The following is a 25,150-nucleotide window of genomic DNA, read 5'->3' as shown; positions in this document are numbered from 1 at the left end:
TAAGGGAGCAAATAAATCCAAACCTAAATGGCCCTGTGTGAAAAAAATATTTGCCCCCCCCAATTAAAACATAATTGTGGTCTGATTACTGCCACACCTGTTCTCAATCAAAAAAATCACTTAAATAGGACCTGCTTGACAAAGCCAAGTAGACCAACATATCCTCAAAATCTAGACATCATGCCAAGATCTAAAGAAATTCAGGAACAAATGTGAAAGAAAATGTGTGAGATCTATCAGTTTGGAAAAGGTTATAAAGCTATTTCTAAACTTTTGGGACTCCAGTGAATCACAGTGAGAGCCATTATCCACAAAGAGCGAAAACCTGGAACAGTGGTGAACCTTCCCAAGAGCCAACCTTCCCCGGCCAACAAAAATTACAGTGCAGTGATGACTCATCCAAGAGGTCACAAAAAACCCCACAAAAAACATCCAAAGAACTGCAAGCCTCACTTGCTGCAGTTAAGGTCTGAGGTCATGACTCTACCATAAGAAAGAGACTGGGCAAAAATGGCCTGCAGGGCAGAGTGCCAAGACGAAAACCACTGATGAGCAATAAGAACATTAATGCTTGTCTCACGTTTGCCAGAAAACATCTTGATGAACCCCAAGACTTTTGGGAATTTACTCTGTGGACTGACAAGACAAAAGGTGAACTTTTTGGAAGGTGTGTGTCCCATTACAACTGGTGTTAAAGTAACACCGCAGTTCAAAAAAAGAACATAATACATACAGTAAAATATGGTGGTGGTGGTGTGATGGTCTGGGGCTGTTTTGCTGTTTCAGGACCTGGAAGGCTTGCTGTGATAATTGGAACCATGAATTCTGCTGTCTACCAAAAAATCCTGAAGGAGAATATCCGACCGTCTGTTCATGACCTCAATCTGAAACGAACTTGGGTTCTGCAGCAGGACAATGATCCAAAACACACCAGTAGGTCCACCTCTGAATGGCTGAAGAAAAACAAAATGAAGACATTGGAGTGGCCTAGTCAGAGTCCTGACCTGAATTCTATTGAGATGCTGTGGCATGACCTTAAAAAGGCAGTTTGTGCTCAAAAACCCTCCAGTGTGGCTGAATTACAACAATTCTGCACAGATGAGTGGCCAAACTTCCTCCACAGCGCTGTGAAAAACTCATTGCAAGTTACTGCAAATGCTTGATTGCAGATATAAGGGTGGCCCAATAGTTTATTAGGTTTAGGGGGCAAACACTTTTTCACACAGGGCAATGTAGGTATGGATTTTTTTTCTCCCTTAATAATAAAAACCGTCATTTAAAAAACTGCTTTTTGTGTTTACTTGTGTTGTCTTTCACTAATTGTTAAATTTGTTTGATGATCTGAAACATTTAAGAGTGACAAACATGCAAACAATTAAGAAATCATGAAGGGGACAAACCCTTCCAATAAGTGTGCAAGATATGATCTATCAGTTGAAAGAATGGGTGGATAGGAGTGAACATAAGCGAAATGTAGAGTTTACTGCTGCCATTAAACATGCATTCAATACTGCACTTGGGCAGTTTTAAAAAAAAAACAATTCACAAAAGAAAAATACAAAGGCTGCATGAATACAGACAGAAAATTAAGAATGCAAGAAATGAATGATTGGAGGTCCATTCATATCCCTTACTGAATAGCAGGAAAAGGGTGATGCATTCACAAAGACCAGATTCTAAATTAAGAAGATCACATAAAAAAGATGCAAGCCATTCATGCCTTGATGTAAGTTAATTAAATTCAAACTCACCAGCAAGTTATCAAATGTGTTTATTAGGCACTGGTATGCCAAACTGAGAGTAACTTTTAAATTCAAATGAATTATTTACTTAGTACTTTTACTGGTGCATCAATTAACTAGATAGAAGAAAATCTAAAAGAATTAGGACTTTTTACAAGTGGTAAAAAAGAAGAATTATTTTATTTTATATTTATTATATTGTAATATATTTCTCCACTTAATCATACATCTTAAGGTTTTTGTTAATGGCATTTTCAATCACCAGGTTGTACATATCCAGGATCCCAAAAACCAGTCCATGAGTGGCCAAATTAAATTCTGATCCCTCTCTCTTAACTTCCTCTGTGGCCTTCTGTAGCATTGACCTGTTTGGAAACAAACATTATCAGTAGATTAGTTTATGTAAGATTAGAGTTTCTGGACCAATACTTAAAAAGAAACATATCAGGACACTAACTTAAATTAATGTATTGTTCCTAAAGCAACTGCTTTGTGTGGCTCCCAAGACATGAAACAAATTCTGTGAAAAGGCACAAGTTTCACATCCAACTTTCAGTGGATTCAAGCTTTCAGTGATGTCGGAAGCTTCCTCTGATCAACATGTACAAAATACAATTTTAGCAAATTTATATGAAGTTAATGTAGTTGGCATAATTATAAGGTAATTTAAAATATGTGCTCCAACTTTATTCGAGACAGATTCCTTGTATATGGCACCTTTTTTGATGAGGAAAATTATATTCAATGCTTCACTATAAATATATTCTGGCTTTACTAAGCATAGCTTTGACTTTACTAAGTTTTTAATGCAACTAGCTGTACTGTAACTGAATTTACTCTCTGTTATTTGGAAAACTCCTGCCTTTCTCAGCTCCTCTTTCATCTGTGCTTTTTTTTTTGTTGTCTACTTTGAAGTAGGAAACTAAAGCATGTGTTGACATATATTCTGGAGTAAAGGGGGGGCAGAAGCATTGGTTTAAAGGCGGCACGTGCCTGAAGAAAGGAGAGAGAAAGAGCTGGGGAGAGGAGGCCTTGTTATTTTTGCTTGTTGCTAACTTGCTTGTTTGTGGCTAAGCTGCTTGTTATTGCTTGTGGAGCTAATGTAGTTATGTAAGCAAATATGATTGTGTGTTAATCTTCAGTTTACTATTACTTCAGTGTGGACAGGCCAGTAACGCACCCAACACTACTAATAGTTAATTGTTTGTTGTATACACTAGGTAAGGGGCGAGTGCCACACATGTATTTTTTTCTTCTTAGGGAAGTTAGTAGGATAAGCAGGCAAGTTGTTTTCTTTTCTTTGGCACTGTCTGTAGTCCACCTGAGTGTTGGCTATGTGAATTAGTTCACCTTTGTAATTTTTGTGGACACTAAATGTAGCTTCACTTGTCTAGTCATCTTGTGCTCCTTCTACCTTTTTCCGTGTTTGTTTGTTTGTTTTATTAATTGTATTGTTACATGTGTCAAATTAAGTCTAATTAAGAGCCGCAACTGCGTTCATTGTCTTAACTGTCATCAATAGTACCTGATTTTCACATATCTCATGTTATGTCCTCTCTTACCCCTGGTCATTAAAAAAAAAGAATAGAGAAAGGGTGGTAACAGGGGCATATAATAATTGTAATAAAATCTGATAAATGCATCCACTGCTTATCAGCCTTACATGTAGAATTCACCTAGACAATAGCTGTACATTTATTCACCATTATTAGTCATTCTTCATCACACTTGAGATTTACTTGATGATTTGGGTACAGTTTAGCATAGACTGGCTAGCTAGCTAAGCTAGTTAATAACATGTTTGTGCAGCTTGCAGCTAACGAAGCAAATCCATGCTGAAATATATTATTTATAACTATAACTGCAACATAAGACAATTTTTAATTAAAAAAATATGGATACACAAGTGTCTGTGATTCATACCTTCTGCAGGATGGAGGGAAGAAAGAAAAACGTCCGCGCACAGATTTTCGCTTCTCTCATTGGTTGCAGCGTTGCCGTTCAGCTCGACTGTGAAATCCGTGGGCGGGGCAATAAGGGCTCTGCCTCACAGGAAGCACTGACCTTATTAAGGGAACAAAAGTATGGCGTCAAAATAGGTTCTAAAGTTCTGAGAACCAAAAACCAAAATCCATAGCCAATAAATTTCAGTTTATAATTGAGAAAGCTGTCATTAGTATTGAGAGTTATAAAAACAGGTTTGTAAACATAATATTTATGTATATAATCGTCGTTTTAAATTTAATATTATTTTAATATTAATTAATATTAATCTTTTGAATTAATATTCTTAAAGAATATTTCCGTTTTCGCTTTCATTCCGCCTTTTCTCTGTTGCGCTTCTCTCAGTCTCGCTTTCGCCTGCAGAATTTTCTCGATTTTGACTTTTGACAGTATCGGGATCTAGACAGTTATTGGACGCTAAAGTTAAGCCCCACCCACCCAGCAGATTTTGCAAACCCTAACCCTGATTGCAAAATGACTCTAAGCCTCTATGAGGAACTGTGCATTACTAAAATAGAAAATCGTTAATAAATATTTGATATGGCTTACCTGTGTTTGCCGGTCGGTTTTTCTAATCAGGGTAAGATCTCGCTGACGTTACATAATGAAATTTATTGGTTATGGATTCTATATTTTGGTTCTCAGAATTTTTTAACCTATTTTGACGGCATACAAAAGTCCCTTGTGCGTCTACAGAAGTCACGTCCTAGTGCATCCTCGATATTACGGGCGGAGCAAGAACACATCCGGAGATTTGGACGGTACTTAACTAGATGTGAACTTTTAAATGGAACAGTATTTGGGCTGAGACTGATAACGTTTCCCAAGAACATTGGCGGCTACGGCTCCTGTCAATGCTTGTTTTACCAAGCCAACCAATTATGTTTGAGGGTGAGGTTAGGACCGCCGATCATAATGCAACATTTGAAGGAAAAAAAAAAAAAAAAAAAAAAAAAAAAAAAAAATATATATATATATATATATATATATATATATATATATATATATATATATATATATATATATATATATATATATGTGTGTGTGTGTGTGTGTGTGCGTGCGCGCGTGTGTGTAATTTGTGTTGCTTAAAATAAAGTTTTATTTAAAAAAAATAAATTAATTAACCGATTCGACAGACTCGTTAAGTGTCGGTTCAAGAATGATTCGTTCATGATTCAGGCATCACTACTTCTAGCTCAGGGTGGGACTGAGGTCTTCGTCTTTTCTTATCTCCTTTATTTATCTTGTTCATTTAATTAATAGCACTAAAAGTAGCAACCACATGAATCTATAAACGTAATCTAACCGAAACAGGGTGAGAGCAACGAAATTCAGTTGCTGCAACTATAAACGATTTGTTTGTATTTAAATCTTATAACGATACATTGCCAATACAGATATGGACGAAAAGGCGTTTACGAAGGAACTAGATCAATGGATCGAACAACTCAATGAATGCAAGCAACTCACGGAGAGCCAAGTCAAAACGCTCTGTGAGAAGGTATGTGTTTGCCTTTTTGCTGTTTAATTTGTGTGTTATTTGAAGGATTGCTGCTGTGCCGACCGATGCTAACCATAGATGGCTGACTAGCGCGAAGTGATTATTCAGGAAAATTAACTGTAAAATGGCGACGGATTTTTTTGCACATGCTTAGAAGTGTTTTTGAACTAGTTTTAACGCGAAATATTTGCTTCAGAAAATATATTGGTTTTGTTACGGGAAAAATTATATATTAATTATTATATATATTCAATTAAACGGAACCGCTAGTGCGTTGTTAGCTGCTAGTACACATTCGTACAAACACTTTGCGCGTGTTAACGTCACAACACGGGGTTTGGAGGACCGTGAAGCTATTTCTGATCATTTTACGATAGTCTGGGTGATTACTAAGGTGATATGGTTGTAATCTAAGTTGTGCGGCGTTCTTTTAATTTTTTTGCTCTCCGTTTGAAATTCAGCTAACTGGTCTTTTTTCACTCTGCAGACACTTAAAATGGCGCCGCCTTTATATCTAACTTGTTTTATTCGTTCGAATTAAAAGCTTTTTCCATTAAGATTAAACATAAACGGCACATGTATTTTCCTGTGCTGTGATACCCTGTAGATGAAATATAGCAGAACTTTAAGCCGAAGGTATAAACGAATATCGTGAAAACGCAGGCCTCTTCAGAACACACACTGATTCACCGTAGTCAACAAGACAGAGGAAACCAACGTTTATGTCTACATTGACGGCAAGACACGCTATTAACTAAAATAATAACGCTAACCGTCAAATTGGGGTTAGTCATTGAGGTAAAGTATGTATATATAATTAAAGGAGTATTGCCCACTTTAGGGTCAAAAATTCAGCACAATGTTTGAGTTGATTTTGTATTATTAGCCTACCCAAGAAGATATCCTAATGTTAATTTATCTAATGAACAGAGCATATTGAAGCCCCATAATCATATATGTATGTATGTTCATTCATTCATCTGTGGGAATCTGAAATCTAGTACTAGCTGAAAGTATACGTTGTAGTTTTATGACTTATGTAATTCACCATATAGAGAGTAAGGAGACATTTTGAGTTTTAGACAGTTGTGCTGTGACAGTGTTTCTTAGAATGTCTTTTTCTCTCTCTCTCTCTCTCCATGTTCACAAAAGATCAGTAAATTTTTATTTTTTTTCTCTCTCATAATCTCTCCACCTTGGTGCGTGTTTTGAAAACCTCAGGTTTCAGTGACATATAACAGTTTTCATGTAGACAGGAGGCCACTTTTGTTTTTAAAAACAAACTGATTCGTGTGCACATGGCCTGAGATAAACATTACATCTTTCACCTGTGTTTTAACATTACAAATGACAAAATCTGTTTGTAAGCGTTCATGAAAATGAGTTATTTGATGGTTTTTCAGAAAATATATCTTGTACTTTCATCACCATGGCTTCCAGGCTCTGCACAAAACAGAGGTGGTACTTGTGTTCCAAAAATCACAAAAACAGCTTTAATTCAGAAATTCATTTCCTGAATGTTATGCTACTTCAAAGGCTTGTTCCATAGAGGAGTCTGAGGAGATATTGCATTCAAGCGCAACTACATCTGGAGGTGGCTCCAGTATATATTCATCCATTCATGCATTCATTCATTATCTGTAACCCTTATCCAGTTCAGGGATGTGGTGCGTCCAGAGCCTACCTGGAATCATTGGGTGCAAGGCGGGAATACACCCTGGAGGGGGCGCCAGTCTTTCACAGGGCAACACACACGTTCACTCCCACACTCTCACCTACGGACACTTTTGAGTCGCCAACCCACCTACAAACGTGTGTTTTTGGACTGTGGCAGGAAACCGGAGCTCCCGGAGAAAACCCACACGAACACAGGGAAAACACACCAAATTCCTCACAGACCGTTACCTGGAGCAGGACTCAAACTCACAACCTCATATATAAAATTATAAAAAATAAATATTTTAACACGTTTGTCTTTACAGATTTGTCTGGAACACTGCACTGGAGAAATCGAATCCATGTTCTTTTCAAAATTTCAAAAAATTACATTTGGCCAATGGTAAGCTTGTCAAGCATCTGCGGCAGTCTGATTGGTCAATGATGGTCAAATTTAGCTGCATGTTTTGTCCTTAATTTCCCTCTTATGGAGTTGCTCATATCTGATTTGTGGATCCTGAGAAAGACATCTAGGTATTATAGCATCACCTATAGGATTTCTTGGGCCAAGCAATTTAATTCAATTTAATTGTAGCTATCACAGGCTAGCTGAAAAGCATGTTTCTAAGTTATACAGTGAAATCTTGCCAAAATCATACATTTGATAACCAAATGTTGCCTCAGTTTAATGACAGTGGAATGGTTATGGGAATTCATTTGAGAAATCTATGTACATATCACAATAGTAGGTATCCAGTGTGATTTTTATGAGAAAAGATTTGGCATCAAATTCATCAAAGTAGGAATGGGGTATTTATTTATGTTTTAAGGTAAAATCTAATGGGTATGTCTTTGTACATCAGTTTTACTATTCAATGCAAAACATGCATGAAAATATTTTAAAAAAATGTAGTGAAAAATTGTAATGCGTTGCATTCGGATTTGAAGCATGGATTGTCTGACTGTCAGTTTGCAAATGGTTCCATTGTCTTGTATGTAAATGATGGGAGCCATGTGGACAGTCTGAGTGATTGACTTTCAACATAAAGTAAATGTATCGGTTTAGAACGCAATTGCCTTGTTGGCTTGTTAACTCTAATCTGCTCATATCTGCTTGTGTCGATGCCCAGTTAGAAATATGCACCCCAAACAATTCCATTGAACACTCTGTCAGGTACCTTTTGTTTTGACAAGGAAAACTTTCAGATGCCAAATTTTAGCCTCCATTACCCAGTCTGCTGTGAAGTATTTGCAACTTTGTCCTGAATAAGTTTGACGGGTTATGAATTACATACATGTAGACATCATTAAACAACTGGTTTGGTAGTGAATCTGATGAGGCCAGTGTTCGAAAAAGCTTGGGAAATAATTAATATGGGCCAACCTGAGGTTTCAGCCTATTTGAGTCAAGTACATGTGATGGTCATAAAATTAGAATATTATGAAAAAGTTTATTTATTTCAGTAATTCCATTCAAAAAGTGAAACTTGTATACTCATTCATTACACACAGACTGATATTTCAAGTGTTTATTTATTTTAAAGGTTCAATATTGAAGACACCTGGTGTCATTCTAAGACACTCTAATCAGCTAATTAACTCAAAACACTGGCAAAGGCCTTTAAATGGTCTCTCAGTCTAGTTCTGTAGGCTACACAATCATGGGGAAGACTGCTGACTTGACAGTTGTCCAAAAGATGACCATTGACACCTAACACAAGCAGGGGAAGACACACAAGATCATTGCTGAAGAGGCTAGCTGTTCACAGAACTTTGTCCAAGCACATTTAATAGAGAGGCAAAGAGAATAAAAAGATTTGGTAGGAAAAATATGCAAGCAATGGGGATAACCGCACCCTGGAGAGGATTGTGAAACAAAACCAATTCAAAAATGTGGGGGAGGTTGACAAAAGCTGGAGTCAGTGCTTCAAGAACCATCACGCACAGACATATGCAAGACACTGTCGCATTCCTTGTGTCAAGCCACTCTTAAACAAGAGACAGCATCAGATGCATCTCACCTGGGCTGAACACAAAAAGGACTGGACTGCTGCTGAGTGGTCCAAGGTTATGTTCTCTGATGAAAGTTGAATAAATCAATTTTGTATTTCCTTTGGAAATCAAGGTCCCAGAGTCTGGAGGAAGAGGAGAGGCACAGAATCCAGGTTGCTTGAGGTTCAGTATAAAGTTTCCACAGTCTGTGATGGTTTCGGGTGCCATGTCATCTGCTAGTGTTGGTCCACTATGTTTTCTGAGGTCCAAGGTCAACACAGCCATCTACCAGGAAGTTTTAGAGTGCTTCCTGCTACTGACCAACTTTATGGAGATGCAGATTTCATTTTCCAACAGGACTTGGCACCTGCACACAGTGCCAAAGCTACCAGTACCTGGTTTAAGGACCATGGTCTCCCTGTTAATTGGCCAGCAAACTCGCCTGACATTAACGGCATAGAAAATCTAGGGGTTTTTGTGAAGAGGAAGATGCAATACGCAAGACCCAACAATGCAGAAGAGCTGAAGGCCACTATCAGAGAAACCTGGGCTCTCATAAAACCTGAGCAGTGCCACAGACTTATTAACTCCATTCCAATGCCGCATTGCTGCAGTAATTCAGGCAAAAGGACCCCCAACTAAGTATTGAGTGCTGTACATGTTCATACTTTTCAGTTGGCCAGCATTTCTAAAAATTATTTTCTATTGGTCTTAAGTAATTTTTAAATTTTCTGACAAACTGATTTTGGGGTTTTCATTAGTTGTCGGTTATCATCAAATTAAAATAAATGAACACTTTGTGTGTGTAATGAATGAGTATAATATACAAGTTTAGGTAGTGTAAGAGGAATAAATATTTAAGTACATTTTGTGAAAAACAGGAAACACACTGCTGTGTAAAAGAATGTTGGAGTGTCTGTGTGTGGTATATGTAGTGTGTCAGATTCTGTGTGATGTGTCTGAGGATGTATCCACATTTGGCTGGGTTGCTTTGTGCAGTGTCCATGTATGATTGTCCCCCTTCAATTTCCCCTACTAGGCTGTGCTCACATAGAATTTTTATATTCAGGGCTCAGGCATGTTTACATTGACAGGTTGCAGTGCATTTTTGAATAATGGTGCTTCTGTAGAGTGTTATAGAGGTCATGATTTGACTTACATTGTGGCTAAGTAATTTTGACACGGCTGTGTACCCTCTTGCGTGCTTTATATATACGAATTTGTCTTGTCATTTTTCTATTAATCATAGAGAACATATAAATAAATAAAAAAACCTCCAGCAAACTGTGCAGTAGACCATTGTGGCAATGTTGTTGAGGGAAAAATACGAAACAAAACAAAAGTATTGTATCCTTGACACCATGTTAAATTTTCCATGCTCAGCATAGCATAGTATGAAGCAATTGCACTAGTCAGTATTTAGATTTTGGTGGCAATCTTTGGAAAAGCTGCTCTTATTTTAAATCACTCCTTTTTAAAGTACCGGTACACATTATATGGGGTATTGCATCGTTTTACATGATGAAGTATTGAGATACCTTTCTAGTATCTGTATACCTTGCAACAATATTAGGAAGTGCCCATGTACATCCTACTCAAGTTTTATGAGGATTGATCAATGTATGAACATATTATACCTCTTTTTAAGCAAGTTAGAATAGGTCTATGAGCTATAAAAAACATGTTCACGAAGTTCTTTGCACAAAATCACTCTCACAAAGAGATCCCACCATTTCTATTCTTGCCAGTTTCAGTTTTTTTCAGAATGAAAACAGACGCTATCCAACCCTAGGTATTGGACCCTGAGTCGTATCAAGATCAAGAAGAGTAGGGGCCACCCCCTCCTCTAGTACTCTCCATAATTTTTTGGCTTGGGTATAAACAACCAGCCATGTACAGAACAAAATGAGGTGCAAAGAAACTGTTTATTCAAAAATCAATATATAAATAAACATAAATTATTTTAACATAACTAACTTTGATCAGCCTTCCAGCATTCAAGTTAGCATTTGTCTGATTCTGTTACAGCTGCAGTCCTTAAGGTGGACTAGAAGCAAACTTAGCTGTTTATTGTCCAGCTTGAAGATTTTGTCACATTTAACTGATGCAGTTTTGTCCAGGCAATTGTAACTACTTCACTGTTTAAAGTGTTTAATGAAAACTTCAAACACACTGGTGTTAGTGTGATTATAAGAATACGGTGGAGGCATTTAAGGTGAAAATGAAATTTCAAAGAATTCAACTTAGTATTTGGAATTTATTTTCCTCTTTTCATTTCCTGAAGGATAGTTTTTCATCATCTTCAGATTATACACAAACTCTCCCTAACTTGAGAAGATGAGGCCTTTGTTAATTTGCGGAGCCGTATGCAATGTGCATGGTGAGCATATAGGGTGGTCTGGCTCTGCCTTCACAAACGTCAGGGTGGTTCTATGCAATATTATTTTTAACCATTTACTACATCAGTGTGGTGTGGCATGGAGGCGATAATCCTGTGGCACTGTGTTATGGAAGCCCAGGTTGCCTTGATAGCAGCCTTCATCTCGTCTGTTTACTTCATAGTGTACAGAAAGATATTTGAGATTCAGCCCTAGTGGTGTGATGGTGTAATTGCAAAGCAACAAAGACACCAACGCAGGAGTATAAATGCTTGCAATGGTGTAAGGCTCTGCATCAAGTCAACGCAGAGGTATAAATTGGGCTTAAGATACTTTTGGCATTGCCTCTGGCTCATGAGTGGCTTCACACAAGGAATAAAACGGTTCTAGCCTATGTCCTAGATATGTCTGAGTGTGGTGGCTCTTGACTCCAATGACTCCAACAGCAGTCCACTCCAAGAAAATGGTCTTTTCTTTTTTCTTCCACTCTACTTTTGCTTGGATACAGCAGGAAGGTGTCAATGACTGCCTTCTGGACATTGGTCAAGTCAGCTGTCTTCCCCAAGATTGTGTAGCCTGCTGAACCAGACTAAAGGACCATTTTAAAGGCTAAGGAACTCTTTGCAGGTGTTTTGTGTTGATTATTCAAATTTTCTGAGATAATGACTTGTGGCTTTTCATTGACTATAAGCCATAATCATCAGCATTAAAATAAACACTTGAAATAGATCACCCTATAGAAATAAATCTATATAATGAGTTTTGTTTTTTGAATAGAATTGCTGAGTAATAAATTAACTGTTTGATATTCTAATTTGAGATGCACCTCAAATATGGAGATTTTAGAAGCAACTACTTTGTGCTAAACAACAAGAGCGAATACATTTGTTTTATGAGACTCACAATGGCATCTTGTAAAATTATGCTGTGTTCTTTTGCAGGGGTTCAAACTAGAGCTGGTCAATATGGCCAAAAACCTTAGCACAAGTTTTTCTATATTGATCGATCGCAGTATACAAAAATTTTATATATATATATATATATATATATATATATATATGTATATATGCACACATTATATACTCAAATTCACAATTAAATATTTAACAGGAACAATAACATTTTCTTAACACAGAAAAGTAATATCTATGTCTTGTGGCATCAATATTCTTTTTCAACTCAAAGGTTTAAAGAAGCAGAAAGAGAAAGATTAAGAAGAGTTTAAAATTAAACAAAAAATAATTAACATTCCCGAGTGCTGAATTGTAAACACGTAACAGTGAGAAAGCTAGAATATTTTCAGTTCCGCATTTTCATTTATTGTCTGTAACCGGTTATCCAGTTAAGTGTTGTTGTGGGTCCAGAGCCTACCCAGAATCACTGAGTGCAAGGCAGTAAAAGTTCAACACTTGGAGTGTTTATTTAAGAGAAGCAATCCAATTCAAAATTTGTGAGCATAGAAAATAATTTAGTGTGAGGAAAAACCACATCAGGCAATTGCTCTTGCAAACGGGAAAACATTTCCCAGGAGGAAAATACACTTTGAGTGAAAAATACCCACTGGGTTTTCCCTGTGCTCAAGGGACAGTTTTTTTCACTTGTTCTGAAAGGGGTTGGCATACCAGACAATATACACCCTAAAACAGAGTGAACAAGTGGCATATACAGTGGTATGAAAATGTTTGCTCCCTTCATTAATTTATTTAATATTACTCAGACAACACAAACACAAAATGCAGTTTTTAAATGAAGGTTTTGTGTGTGCGTGTGTGTGTGCAGATGGCTGTGCTTACCGGGGATAGCAATGAAGGTTTATTGAGCTCTATTACCCAAAAAGTATCATTATCGAGCAAAAATAAATCACAAAACAAATCATCTTTAACAAATCATTTTATCACCCGGCACTAATTGAAAGTAGCCTTAATGTCCCTGGTATTCTGTTAAAATGCTGTCTGGCCCACATACCTAACTTTGTCTGCCTGTGGCTTCATTGAAAATAACAGAATAATAGTTGAAACGGGGCATGAACATGGCAGATAGATGTAAAGGGACATGACCCAGCTGTGACTCAATATTGAGTTGACATGATGAGAGTGCACGGGATACAATATGGTGTGAAAAGTGCATAACCCCTAAAATTAATTTCTCTGTTTTGCATTTGTCTTTTATTCTAGGAAGAATAATTGTGCGCGCCAACTTTTGCTAAAGCCCAACTAAAGGTCATTTTCTGGTTATGCCACTGTGACAAAATGTAATATCTTTAGGGTTTATGGTAGGGATGCACCGATCCGACATTTTCGGTTCATATACATATACTTTGCATCAGTTGATACTCAATACCGATCCGATACCATTGTTGAATTAATAAACCATATGCCTCACTTTGTGGGAGACACTTATGGCATAAGGATTGATTTAAACATTATTAACAAAATATAATAACACACACAAATACTGAAATGCTATTTATTTGTCACTGAAATGAACAGAATAGATGTGCATGACCTTGGCAAGTTTGGAGTCAAACTTATTAAAATAGATTAAAAATAAACATAGTGTATCACTCAAAATGGAATTAAGTGGCTTTACTTTGTCAAACACACAAATTGTAATCAATTTTATTTTTAAATATTTAGTCTGAACAGAAATAAGTCCAAAGAAATGCCTCCCCAAAATAAAATCTAGCAACTGAACCTCAGAATAAACAAAGATCTTAGTCATATACGATCAGTAATCAAACTTTGGCTGACTCAGCAGTAGCTAGCACAGGTGTTAGCAAACCACTATCTGCAAAGCAGCGGTAAAACGTGACAAACTCACTCAGTTAACATCATACACAGCCAACAACGGTGAAAGCAGAACATAAACCGCAGACAATGACAGCAGGTTTCTCCAATTTACAGTCCCAGCCCAGAGAAACTGCAAAAAAACACAGGAAGTTGCCAAAGAGTAGTGATGAACTTGGACTCCTCAGGTCAGCAGGCCAGCCATTAGCATCAGAGATGGTAAACAGCTAAACCCTGGCCAGCAACGGAGAAACCCGTCCGCTCAGGTCCCCACACACAGACAAAGCAATTGAAATGCAATTCAAAATATCGATCTCTTGGATCGGCCTATTTATCCGATATCAGATCCAGCACATGTTGTTAACATTGGGACCAATATCCGATCCTAATGTTGGATCGGTGCATCCCCAGTTTGTGGTTTGTTCTGTGTAATTTGTTTTAAGGAGGAAGCACTAATATGCTTGGACCCCTAATAACAAATTATAATAAAAACAATATGGTCCCAAACACCTGAGTGCTTGCATCCCAAAAATAAAATAGGCTGCAGAAGGTTTGATTTGATAGATAGAACTGTACATTTGTTCAGACTGCAGAAAAGTAGTGCCATGATGTTTTTTATTACAGGGACTTGTGATAAAGGCACATGTACTGTGTCTTACTGTTCTGATTTATTATTATTTTTTAAAGTGTACAGAGCTTAAAGGAGCAATCTGTAATACTGACACCAAGCGTTTAAAATCGGAACTATAATGCAGTTTCAAAACAGTGGAGAGAGCTGTCTGCCTCCTCCCCAGACATGAAGCCTGACCAGGTTGCCAGTTTGAGGAAAACTGAACAAATAAGCAAGAGGTGAATTTATGAACTTGGGGCGATAAGCTAAGAAGAATGTGCCATAATCAATACTTTTACACTGAAAAGTGTTCATAATTTTACTAAAACATATATCTATGCAAAAAAAACGAACATGCATTTACAACCCTTTTCTGTCCAAATCCACCTGAAATAATTTGACTAGACTAGGCTGGTGTTACTTATCGATTTTCCTTTCCACCATAAATGTAATTTAGGAGGCAGATATTGGTTCTTGAAGTCTCTGTTCCACCTTAAGAGCTGAAACTAGAGCTCCTAGCTTTTGAAACTTTTTGAAGCAACTGTTATTCTACTTCAATTAAAACACAAAAAAATTGTATTATTCAACCAATTATTAACAATTTTCATGTTCAAGCATTTAGTTCCACCTTAAATGGGTCCGTTTAAGAATCTTATTTGCATTTTTATCCAGCTTCTTATTGAATACTGTTTTCCACCATAAACAGCTATGCAAAGCTAAAGCTAGCATTAGTTTTTATGGATAAAACTCATTTTGAAACACTTTATTTCCAATTTTATCCATTTAAAACATACGACTAAGTGCAAATCATGTCACTAAAACAACTACCTAGTGATGTTTACATAATTCGCAAACGGCTCCCTGGGTTCCAGCTGATGTTGAGTCCGGGGAATGTGTGCAATCAAATAAAATAATGTTGACAGAAAAAGCACTTTTTATATCTTTTACAATCTCTCCCTTTGTTTTAACCCAAATAATTTTTCAAAACACTTGACCAATATATTTATTACTTTATCTGGAATAATAAATTTTCTTGTTCTATTATTGGGCAGCAAATATTCTGAGTATGTTATTTTGCTGCCACGGTCATTACGGGCTGTGATTGGGTGCCGGCATGGACAACCAGTGGGATTTGATGCTGCCAGATGGCAGTACTTTCATTGATGGCAGTACTATGTGCTCCTCTGGCTTCAAACTCGATCTTTACCTTTGACAACCCTGTTTTAAATGCTTTATGTATTTGGTGCCAATTTTGGCTTAGTTTCAGTCTTCAATCTCAATCTATTAATATGCCTACTATGGCCAATCCTTTATTTCCTTTTTTGCTGGTGGATTTTGCATTTCTTGGATGGCATAGGGTTGATATTAGGAGGATTAAGGATCTTTTATTTAGATGGCATTTTTTTTTTTTTACTTTTTACACAGCTTGATACCCAATTTCCTTCTCTTAAAACTCTTTTTTGCTAATAATCCCTCAATCACCTTTGGATGATATTTTAGAAATTAATGCTGACTCTAGAGGTAAAACTTAAATTATATAACTTCATGCTATTAGTCCCCTATAGCTCTTTAAGCAGGGTAATCTAGCTAAATTTAACCCAAACCTTGATGATGTCTGTGATCGCTGCTCCCGAGTCCCAGCTGCCCTCTGTCACGTTTTGGTTTTGCCCGGCTTTTTTTTCTGTCAGTTTTTGACTACTTTTCTTTCATTCTTGACTGTAGAATTGATCCTTGTCCCATGATTGCCTTATTTGGTCTAGTCCCACAAAATTTTACATTTTCAAACGTATATTCTGGTGCTCTAGCATTTTGCACCCTTCTAGCTAGACGTCTTATTTTAATTCAGTAGAAGTGTCAATGTGGGGGAGGTGGTTAATTGTTGCGGGTGGGCCTGGATGGCCCTTTTTTTTTTTTGGTGTCGCATGGGAGAAATTACTGAAAAGTGTATATGTTGGTCATCTTGATTTAATTGTCAACCTTTTGTATCTTGCCTACCCAATAAACAGTAGTGTAAAAAAAAAAGCACCTACTACCAGAATTGATGTTTAGCACTAAAAAGTGAGCTAATCCAGCTAAAGTTAGCAGGCACTACCACTTGCCCACTTTCGTCAGTAACTATCAAACCCGACTATAACACTGTCCTCAACAAAGGGTTCAGCAGAAAAGTGTAACTCTAGTCTTTCAATCCACACAACTGGAGAAAAGCATGTATTACATTTTTTATATATTAGTGCCCTCCATAATTATTGGCACCCCTAGTTAAAAATGTGTTAAAAGCCTTAAAATGTATTTATTTTTTTTATTGCAGAAGCTATCTCACTCTGAAAAAATCTTTTAAAAATTTTTTTCGGCAAAAGCAACCTTCAACTCAAGTGAAAAATAAAAGAAAAAATCCTGACTAAGAAATAATTATTTCCCACAATTATTGGCACCCTTAATTTCTTGGAAATGAATTTGAAACATTTATGTCATTTCTACTGTAGTCTATAAAGTGGATCAAAGTATCTAGGAACCTTTTAATTAGTAATTCATCACTTTCTATGTCCCTGGGGTATAAATATGTTGTTACACAGAGGCCTATTTCTCTTACTCATTCTTAAACATGGGAAAGATAAGTGAACACACTATTCAAGTAAGGCAGATGTGTCGACCTTCATAAATCAGGCAATGGCTACAAGAAAATAGCCACTCACCTGCAAATGCCCGTATCTACAGTCAGAGCAATCATCAAAAAGTTCAAAATATCTGGAACTGTGACAAACAAGCCTGGAAGAGGACACAAATGAGGGCCCGGTGTCTACAAGTAGCATTTGTCAGTAATGATGTGGAGAGGCATTTCTTTGGAGGTTCTGCATAGCCCTCCATGGGCTAGCCAGAAATACCCTGACTGCCATTAGGTACCGGGATGAGATCCTCAGACTCATTGTGAGACCATATGCTGGTGCAGGTGGCCCTGGGTTTCTTCTGATGCATGACAATGCTAGGCCTCGTGGCTGAAGTGTGTCAGCAATTCCTGCACGATGAAAGCATTGATGCTGTGGACTGGCCTGCCAGTTCCCCAGACCTAAATCCAATCAAGCACATCTGGTGCATCATCTCCTTCCATCCACCAATGCCATGTTGCACCAAAGACTGTCCAGGACACCCCTCAGGAAAACATCTGCCTCTTCATCAGGAGCACGCCCAGGCATTGTAGGGAAGTCATACAGGTGTGTGGAGGCCACACAGACTACTGAGCCTCATTTTAACTTGTCTTGAGGAATTTCCACTGAAGTTGGATCAGCCTGTAATTTTTTTTTTTTTTGATTCCGAATCAAGACCTCCATGGAATAATGGATTTACATTGATCATTTTTGTCATTTTGTTCTCAATTTATTACACTATGTAATGAATAAAGATTTTCAACCAAAATATTTAATTCATTGAGATCTAGGATGAGATATTTCAGTGTTTCCTTTTTCATTTTTACATACTGCTCTAAAAAAAAGTTATCTGATTATACCCACTCAAAAAATGATCAAATGCTTATGACGGCATTTCCCCAGAGGTTCACATGCAGGTTCATAACAACTGGATCCAGCGCATTCAGCACCAGAGACATCACATTGAACACGTTAATCAGCTGTGCATCACAGGGGAAGGTTCCAGGTTGTTGCAATTTCTGTGTTAACCTTTGGACCACGAGGTATTGCAAATCTGATTATGCTAATTCATTTCTGTAAAATGTCTGGTCTTTGATATGCTACATGACTATGTTCCCATTTGGGGGAGGGGGGGGGTGACTTGCCCTTGATTCAATATATGGCTGCTTTCAAGATCGTGGCCATGTTCCTAGCCTAAAAGATAGGACCCTCCACCCATTATTTACTGGGGTATTCATGTAATTTTCCCATTTGTTTCTGAAATAAAAGGGTGTCCTATGACTTTGGACACGTGTGTTTTTTTTGGGGTCATTTGCAGCAGTTGATTTATTGATTAAATACATTTCTAAAGGTTGAACTAGTCTTTAGCTGGTAGTGTGGTATGTGTAGTTTGTGTAACATAATGTGTAGTATATGCCTGAAATTCATTATGTACACCTCTTTTAAAGCCACATCATTCAAGGGTTTCAGAGAAAAATAAGTGGTAAAGTAATAAAAAAAATATATAGATATCACCAAGCCCTGTTTTATGTTTTAGATTATTTACCTACATGTAAAACTTAATGTGTAATCTCAGATTTTTGTCCATGTTTAGAAATGAAATATATTTATTCTATCCACTCTGCAGTCTACAATTTTTTTTATATATATTTTTTTTCCTTTTTGCTAGGCTAAAGAAATTCTGACCAAGGAATCTAATGTGCAAGAGGTACGATGTCCAGTAACTGTTTGTGGAGATGTCCATGGCCAGTTTCATGACCTTATGGAGCTTTTTAAAATCGGAGGAAAATCCCCAGATACAAACTATCTTTTCATGGGGGATTATGTGGACCGAGGCTATTATTCTGTGGAAACAGTCACACTGCTTGTAGCTCTAAAGGTACAGTCTGTGGGACAATATTTATAAATTTTGTTCTAGTTAACTATATTGATATAGTTAATGATATTTAATATTTGATTTCAGGTTAGGTACCGTGAACGCATCACAATTCTCAGAGGGAACCATGAAAGCAGACAGATCACACAAGTATATGGTTTTTATGATGAGTGCTTAAGGAAATATGGCAATGCAAATGTTTGGAAATATTTCACAGACCTCTTTGATTACCTTCCTCTAACAGCCTTGGTAGATGGCCAGGTAAATGTCTCTTTTTGGCAACATTGGAGAGTTGTATAGTTCAACATGCTTTTATAAAAAAAAAAAGCCCTTGAACTTCTTGTTTTTAGATATTTTGTCTGCATGGAGGACTGTCGCCATCTATAGACACACTGGATCACATTCGTGCGCTAGATCGTTTACAAGAAGTTCCACATGAGGTACATGACTCTTAGACAGCTAGAGTTTACCGTGAGAAAGTGCTTTTTATAGCAGACTTGTGTATTTTGAAGCTGTATAAAATGTTTAAATTATACAAATAATTGATGATAAGTAAAGCTGGTCAATACTTGTGTTAACATGCATAAGTTTACATGCTTCTTCCTTAGGGACCAATGTGTGATTTGCTGTGGTCAGACCCTGATGACCGTGGTGGTTGGGGGATCTCCCCTAGAGGTGCAGGCTACACCTTTGGGCAGGACATATCTGAAACCTTCAACCATGCCAATGGCCTTACCTTAGTCTCTAGGGCTCATCAGCTTGTGATGGAGGTAGGTGGAGCAGCATGAATAATGAGTGAATGAAGCAGTGAGTACTTACAAGCCATAAAAAATTGTGAAAATGAAAGTCAATATATAAAAGCCATTTGGGAATTATTTTTTAAAAATTGCTATGGTGTTAATATGGATAAACATCCTATGTATATTATTTTGTTTGGGAGGAGTCCTGCTACATCTGAAGGCATTCTGTTTAGTGTATTAGTTCTCAAACATTTTAGACTTATGCACACTTTTGTGAACTGATTACTACATTGTGGTTGGTTCACACTTAAATAGTATACTTGTTAGTAATGGCAGATTTTATAAAATTACATTAAATATATTATGAATTTGTAAAAAAGGTATTAAGACTTGCTAAGTAGAAATGCAACTTCTGAGATTTATTTTGTCTGTGGCCAACTTGGCACTGCACCCAGTTGGAAAATTGTTGTTTTAATGAATGTTTTATTCCTAGGGTTACAACTGGTGTCATGATCGCAATGTGGTAACAATTTTCAGTGCACCCAACTACTGCTATCGTTGTGGTAATCAGGCAGCCATCATGGAATTGGATGACACCCTGAAGTACTCTTTGTGAGTATTAAAACACATTTTTTTTAAAAAACTTAGTCTGGCAAGAAAGCATCTGTGAAAAGTATCCTGACTTTGTTGAATTTTCTCAAAATAATACTTTTCCATTTGGCAATGGCAGAGATTTGCCAAGTTTTTTATGGGCGCAACCCACATACTCAGCTCTGATGCTCATCCCACAAATGCATGTTCCTTACAAATTTTAACATCCATTTAAAAGGGAAATTAACAGGCTTTCCAATGGTATAAGATTTATTGCCAAGAAGCATTGTTACGAAAAAGAAAATCTACCAAACACAAATACCCTTATTATTTTTGTGCTAAGTTTACATTTTTGCTTTGTCTTTACCTCAAAAGTGATTGCTCAAAAGTGCACTAGGGCTGCCTGCAAATATTCAGTTATTTGGATACTCATTGGGAGTATCTCTGTGGGACTTTAATTTAAAATTTGGATAGTTGTCCTTTTGAATAAATGTGGCTTTTGCTAAAGGCTGCATATTAAGGCTCTATAGCAGTTTATATACAAACAACAAAAGCAAAAAAACAGATTCAGCCTTGTCAATTAAGTCCTAAACGAAGCCTAAATATTCTAACACACTTACAACAAGCTACTTAAAACAAAGTGTGATGAAGCTACAGTTCATTTTATCAGTTTTATACCTGAACTTGGAGCACTCCCAATCCTTTGTCTTGAAATTATTTTAAATTCCATTAGAAATAAAAGGAAAAATCAACAAGATGCAAGAAGTCAATGGAAGTACTTGTACCTGAGTATTAGTCTGAGTCTTAAGATATGATGACTAGCACTGCTGTTTGTTGTCTGTCGTCTTCTAGCTACGAAAAGGCCACACAAAGCAGACAACTATGTAGAATTCTACAAATACAGAATCAGTACAATTATGAAAATGCATGAAAAGGAAACAAGAAAAATGTATCAATCAAAATATCAGAGTCAGTTATTTTACCTCTGTGAAGCTGGCCACTCATATGATGAGAAACGGAATAAAAACGTGTCCATTTGTTAGTGCTGCGTTTGTGCCGCAAAAATCATCGTTTGTGCTGGTACCGTTTTTGAAGAATTAGACATTATATCTTATTATCTGTTACGTAATGCAAACCAGCACTAACGAATGAGACCACTCAGGTGCGAATTGGACGTTGATGAGGGGCTGAGTGATGTCACCGGTTTAAATAAATATTTCTTAGCCTATAAATCAATAAGTAAAAGAGCACAAATATATTTTTTTAACGGCACAAACCAGCACAAACGCAGCACTAACGAATGAGACCACTTTGAAGCGATTTGGACGTTGATGAGGGGCTGAGTGACGTCACTCGTTGAAACTTTATAGCTAAATAACTCAAGAATGAAAATGGCACGAATGTTACTTTTAACGGCACAAACGAGGCACGAACGAATGAGACCACTTTGGCGCGATTTGGCCACTAATGAGGGGCTGCATTACGTAACAGGTAATAAGATATAAAGTCTAATTCTTCAAAAACGGTACCAGCACAAACGATTTTTGCGGCACAAACGCAGCACTAACGAAAGGACACGTTTTTATTCCGTTTCTCATCATATGAGGGGCCAGCTTCACGGAGGTAGTTATTTTGACTGTGCAAGCATATAGATGTTGTATCTCATGATAAACAAAATAGCCACATATCCAAGACATCAAGAATTTGACCACAAACCTTAATTAAGCCAGCCAATGTTAGCGACTTGTAGATAACGGTTATTGTAATGTTAGCAGATCTATTTTTAACTTGACTTACTCCTGCTATGACAATCTATTGATCCCACTTACAAAATGTTTGATAGTACAGCAGTTGAATTAATTTGTTTAATATCAATAAACCTGTGAAATTTATTTTGAAAAACAATTAAATATTTTAAACGTCCAGTGTTTGTGAGTAATGAGTAAGTCCTCAAAATGGTGACTAACAAGGATACACATTTAATATACTGCCATGAAGTAACGTCTTCTGGCTGAGCAGACAGGAGAGAGAATTACAGATACTTTAGGGAGAAGTAGCATAAACAGTATGGATCAAGTTATCTTGTGGGTATAAACTTATAAAAGTGCATTTATTTACAACCTTTGTTCTTATATACACAGCCTGCAGTTTGATCCAGCCCCTCGCAGAGGAGAGCCTCATGTCACCCGCCGAACACCTGACTATTTTCTTTAATTTCTGTAAAGTGCAGTATTGCCATGAAGTTATCTGTATTCAGCTTGAAAATAGGGTGAGAAAGCCTGCAATTTATTTTGGGGTGGGGGGGGTTGGGGGTGTTATGAATTCTTTAAACATTCAGAGAAAATTTGTCTGTATACATGGACCAAAAGTTGTGTGCCACATCCAAAAATAAAATCCAGAAGACTGTGTCTAGTATCATGAACATTAGACATCCAGTAATTTCTCAGTTTTCTCACTCCTTGCTTCTTTTTTTTCCAATCTGTATTTCTAGGCAAAGTGAACTTTATTAAACCGTTTCATACCTTTTGTCCCATTTATGGAATACTTTGTGAACCTCTTGTTTAATGAACACTCTATTGTTAATCAGTTTTTTTCTTTTTCTTTTAATAAGAAATTGAGTCATTCAATATTGAGCAATATCTTTTGAGGAAGGGTGTTTTTCCTTTTTAACATTTTGTCCAAGCAGCCATTTACCACACAAAATTAATTTGAAAATAAACATATGCAAATTACATCAAATCAGTTTGTGTATGACAGACATCTGATTGTGAGAATGAAAGGTTCTTGTGATGGGTAAATGTCTATAATGGGCACCAGCTGAATAATAAAGTTGGAAATTGCGCCTTCATTTTGTGAGTTTTTTTTTTTTTTTTTTTCAATATTAATAGCAACCGTTCTAATGGTTAAAAATGGAGGGAACACGGCGATAACGTTAGATCCCATTCACAAAGTTGTGTATGAAGCTATGACTGATTTATATCGGACATGAAAAAGAGCTCTCCGAATTTCGAAAATACTTTAGGCATGATATGAAGGTACAGCTGGAGGAGCTCTCTACCAAATTTAATCAGAAAATAACAGAAGCCATGAGCCAAACTGGGGAGACGGCACAGCACAATGGAGAGAAATTTCACGGAGGCGGAAAGGTGGAATATAGGAGTTAAAGATTCGTTAGTACACCTCCTTAAAATCCAGCGAGATAAACTAAATGCTGAGGGCTGCTCCATGCACCGTTTTGTTGAGGATTTCATCAAAACTGAACTCAATGACACTTCGGGTGTGGAGCTTGGCAGAGAAAGAGCTCACCGAACGCTGACCCACCAGCTGGAGCACCACCACGCTCGATAGTGGTACGGTTTCTGCAGGAAGGAACCTTGTTTCTCAAGGAGAAAATTCTACAAGTCGCCTGGAAGAAGGGAATTTTTGTGCAGGACAAGGGGGTGTTTTTGACCACAACTACATGGAGGATGTGCAAAGAAGGAGGAAAGAGCACATCCCGATTAAGAAAGTTTTCAAGGAAAATAAAATCAGCTGACTAAATTGCGTGTGCACCTCAAATCGGGCAGTCACAACAGTGCCCATAAAACCGCGGAGGATTTGCCCAGGAAAGGAGTCCCGTTGAATTCTACTTGGGTTAAACGTAGGGGTTAACATTATTAATGACACTATTATTTTTTGTTTTGCTTATCTTCCTGAACCTGCTAACAAGGTGTCCCACCTGAGGAGAAACACTAACCAACTAGGTTAGCTAGCAACCTTGCTAATCATAACATAGCAGAACTTCCTTAAATTTACTCTTAATGACCAGAACAACTCACGGCACCATTACATATTCAGATGCACTTTAAGAGCAATATATATTTTTGCATGATCAAAAATCAAGATAAACCTAGAAAAAAATAATAAAATAATCAGAGCTATATCCTCTACACACCCTTTCTCTCCGAATAGCGGGACACAGAGGGGGTGTGGTCTACAGCGACGGCCTTGCAAGAAATAAATGTTCTCTATAACAAGTATTAACTGCTATAAAACAACTGGATAAACTTTTACAAAACATAACAATACGTAAATTCATATATATTTATAACTACAATTATGTAAAGAAATAAAGTCTAGAGCTCACATGTTTAAACGCACAGAATTATAAAATATCAAACCTGAACTTAACTGCTTCAAAACCACTTCAGGAGGACAAGCTGATATTTTCCCGCCCAAATCTTCTCGCAGCGTGCATTTCTCGCGCGAGATTTGACCTTTCACTTAATTATGTTACATCATATCATTGTTACGTCTATTGATAACATCAGTTCCACATTATGAGAATGAGTAGGTCTGATTTTTGTTTAAATTAAATAGTCCATGACGTCCAATTAAAAGTACCATGACGTATTAAGGCTCTAATGTCCTATTATAGGGTGGCACGGTGGCGCAGCAGGTAGTGTCGTAGTCACACAGCTCCAGGGATGTGTGTTCGATTCTCGCTCCGGGTGACTGTGAGGAGTTGGTGTGTTCTCCACGTGTGCTCCGGTTTCCTCCCACAGTTCAAAAACACACGTTGGTAGGTTGATTGTGAAGGACAGGCGTCCCCTCCAGGGTGTATTCCTGCCTTGCGCCCAATGATTCCGG

The 25,150-nt window shown here is 37.2% G+C and overlaps 1 protein-coding gene and 1 long non-coding RNA gene across 7 annotated transcripts in view; one reads left to right on the top strand and one right to left on the bottom strand.

Annotated features, from left to right (window-relative positions):
- ppp2cab (protein phosphatase 2 catalytic subunit alpha b) overlaps positions 1 to 23,378 on the top strand; it is a 40,269-nt gene extending 16,891 nt beyond the window's left edge. The window contains exons 1-8 of one of the 4 annotated variants that reach the window (XM_066646143.1): positions 4,907 to 4,950; positions 5,147 to 5,250; positions 18,984 to 19,193; positions 19,278 to 19,451; positions 19,541 to 19,630; positions 19,799 to 19,960; positions 20,424 to 20,542; positions 22,663 to 23,378. In XM_066646143.1, coding sequence (XP_066502240.1) covers positions 4,920 to 4,950; positions 5,147 to 5,250; positions 18,984 to 19,193; positions 19,278 to 19,451; positions 19,541 to 19,630; positions 19,799 to 19,960; positions 20,424 to 20,542; positions 22,663 to 22,735 — 963 coding nt within the window. In that variant the 5' untranslated portion in view covers positions 4,907 to 4,919 and the 3' untranslated portion in view covers positions 22,736 to 23,378. Of the gene's footprint in view, positions 1 to 4,906; positions 5,065 to 5,146; positions 5,251 to 18,983; positions 19,194 to 19,277; positions 19,452 to 19,540; positions 19,631 to 19,798; positions 19,961 to 20,423; positions 20,543 to 22,662 lie in introns of those variants that run through there. The other 3 variants (XM_066646145.1, XM_066646146.1, XM_066646147.1) reach the window with 3 other exon arrangements.
- On the bottom strand, positions 1,905 to 24,821 carry LOC136668552 (uncharacterized). Of its 3 annotated transcripts, none has more exons than XR_010795517.1 (3): positions 24,682 to 24,821; positions 3,666 to 3,806; positions 1,905 to 2,107 (listed from the first exon to the last, which is right to left on the bottom strand). It is a non-coding gene; the product is annotated as an uncharacterized lncRNA (long non-coding RNA). The 3 variants fall into 3 exon arrangements; XR_010795516.1 differs by lacking the exon at positions 24,682 to 24,821 and adding an exon at positions 21,307 to 21,533; XR_010795515.1 differs by lacking the exon at positions 24,682 to 24,821 and adding an exon at positions 4,296 to 4,611.
- Between the last annotated feature and the right edge of the window lie 329 nt (positions 24,822 to 25,150).

This window comes from Hoplias malabaricus, chromosome 15, assembly GCF_029633855.1.
Source record: "Hoplias malabaricus isolate fHopMal1 chromosome 15, fHopMal1.hap1, whole genome shotgun sequence".
NCBI classification, from domain to species: Eukaryota; Metazoa; Chordata; class Actinopteri; order Characiformes; family Erythrinidae; genus Hoplias; species Hoplias malabaricus.
This window is presented reverse-complemented; position numbering and strand designations above follow the sequence as displayed.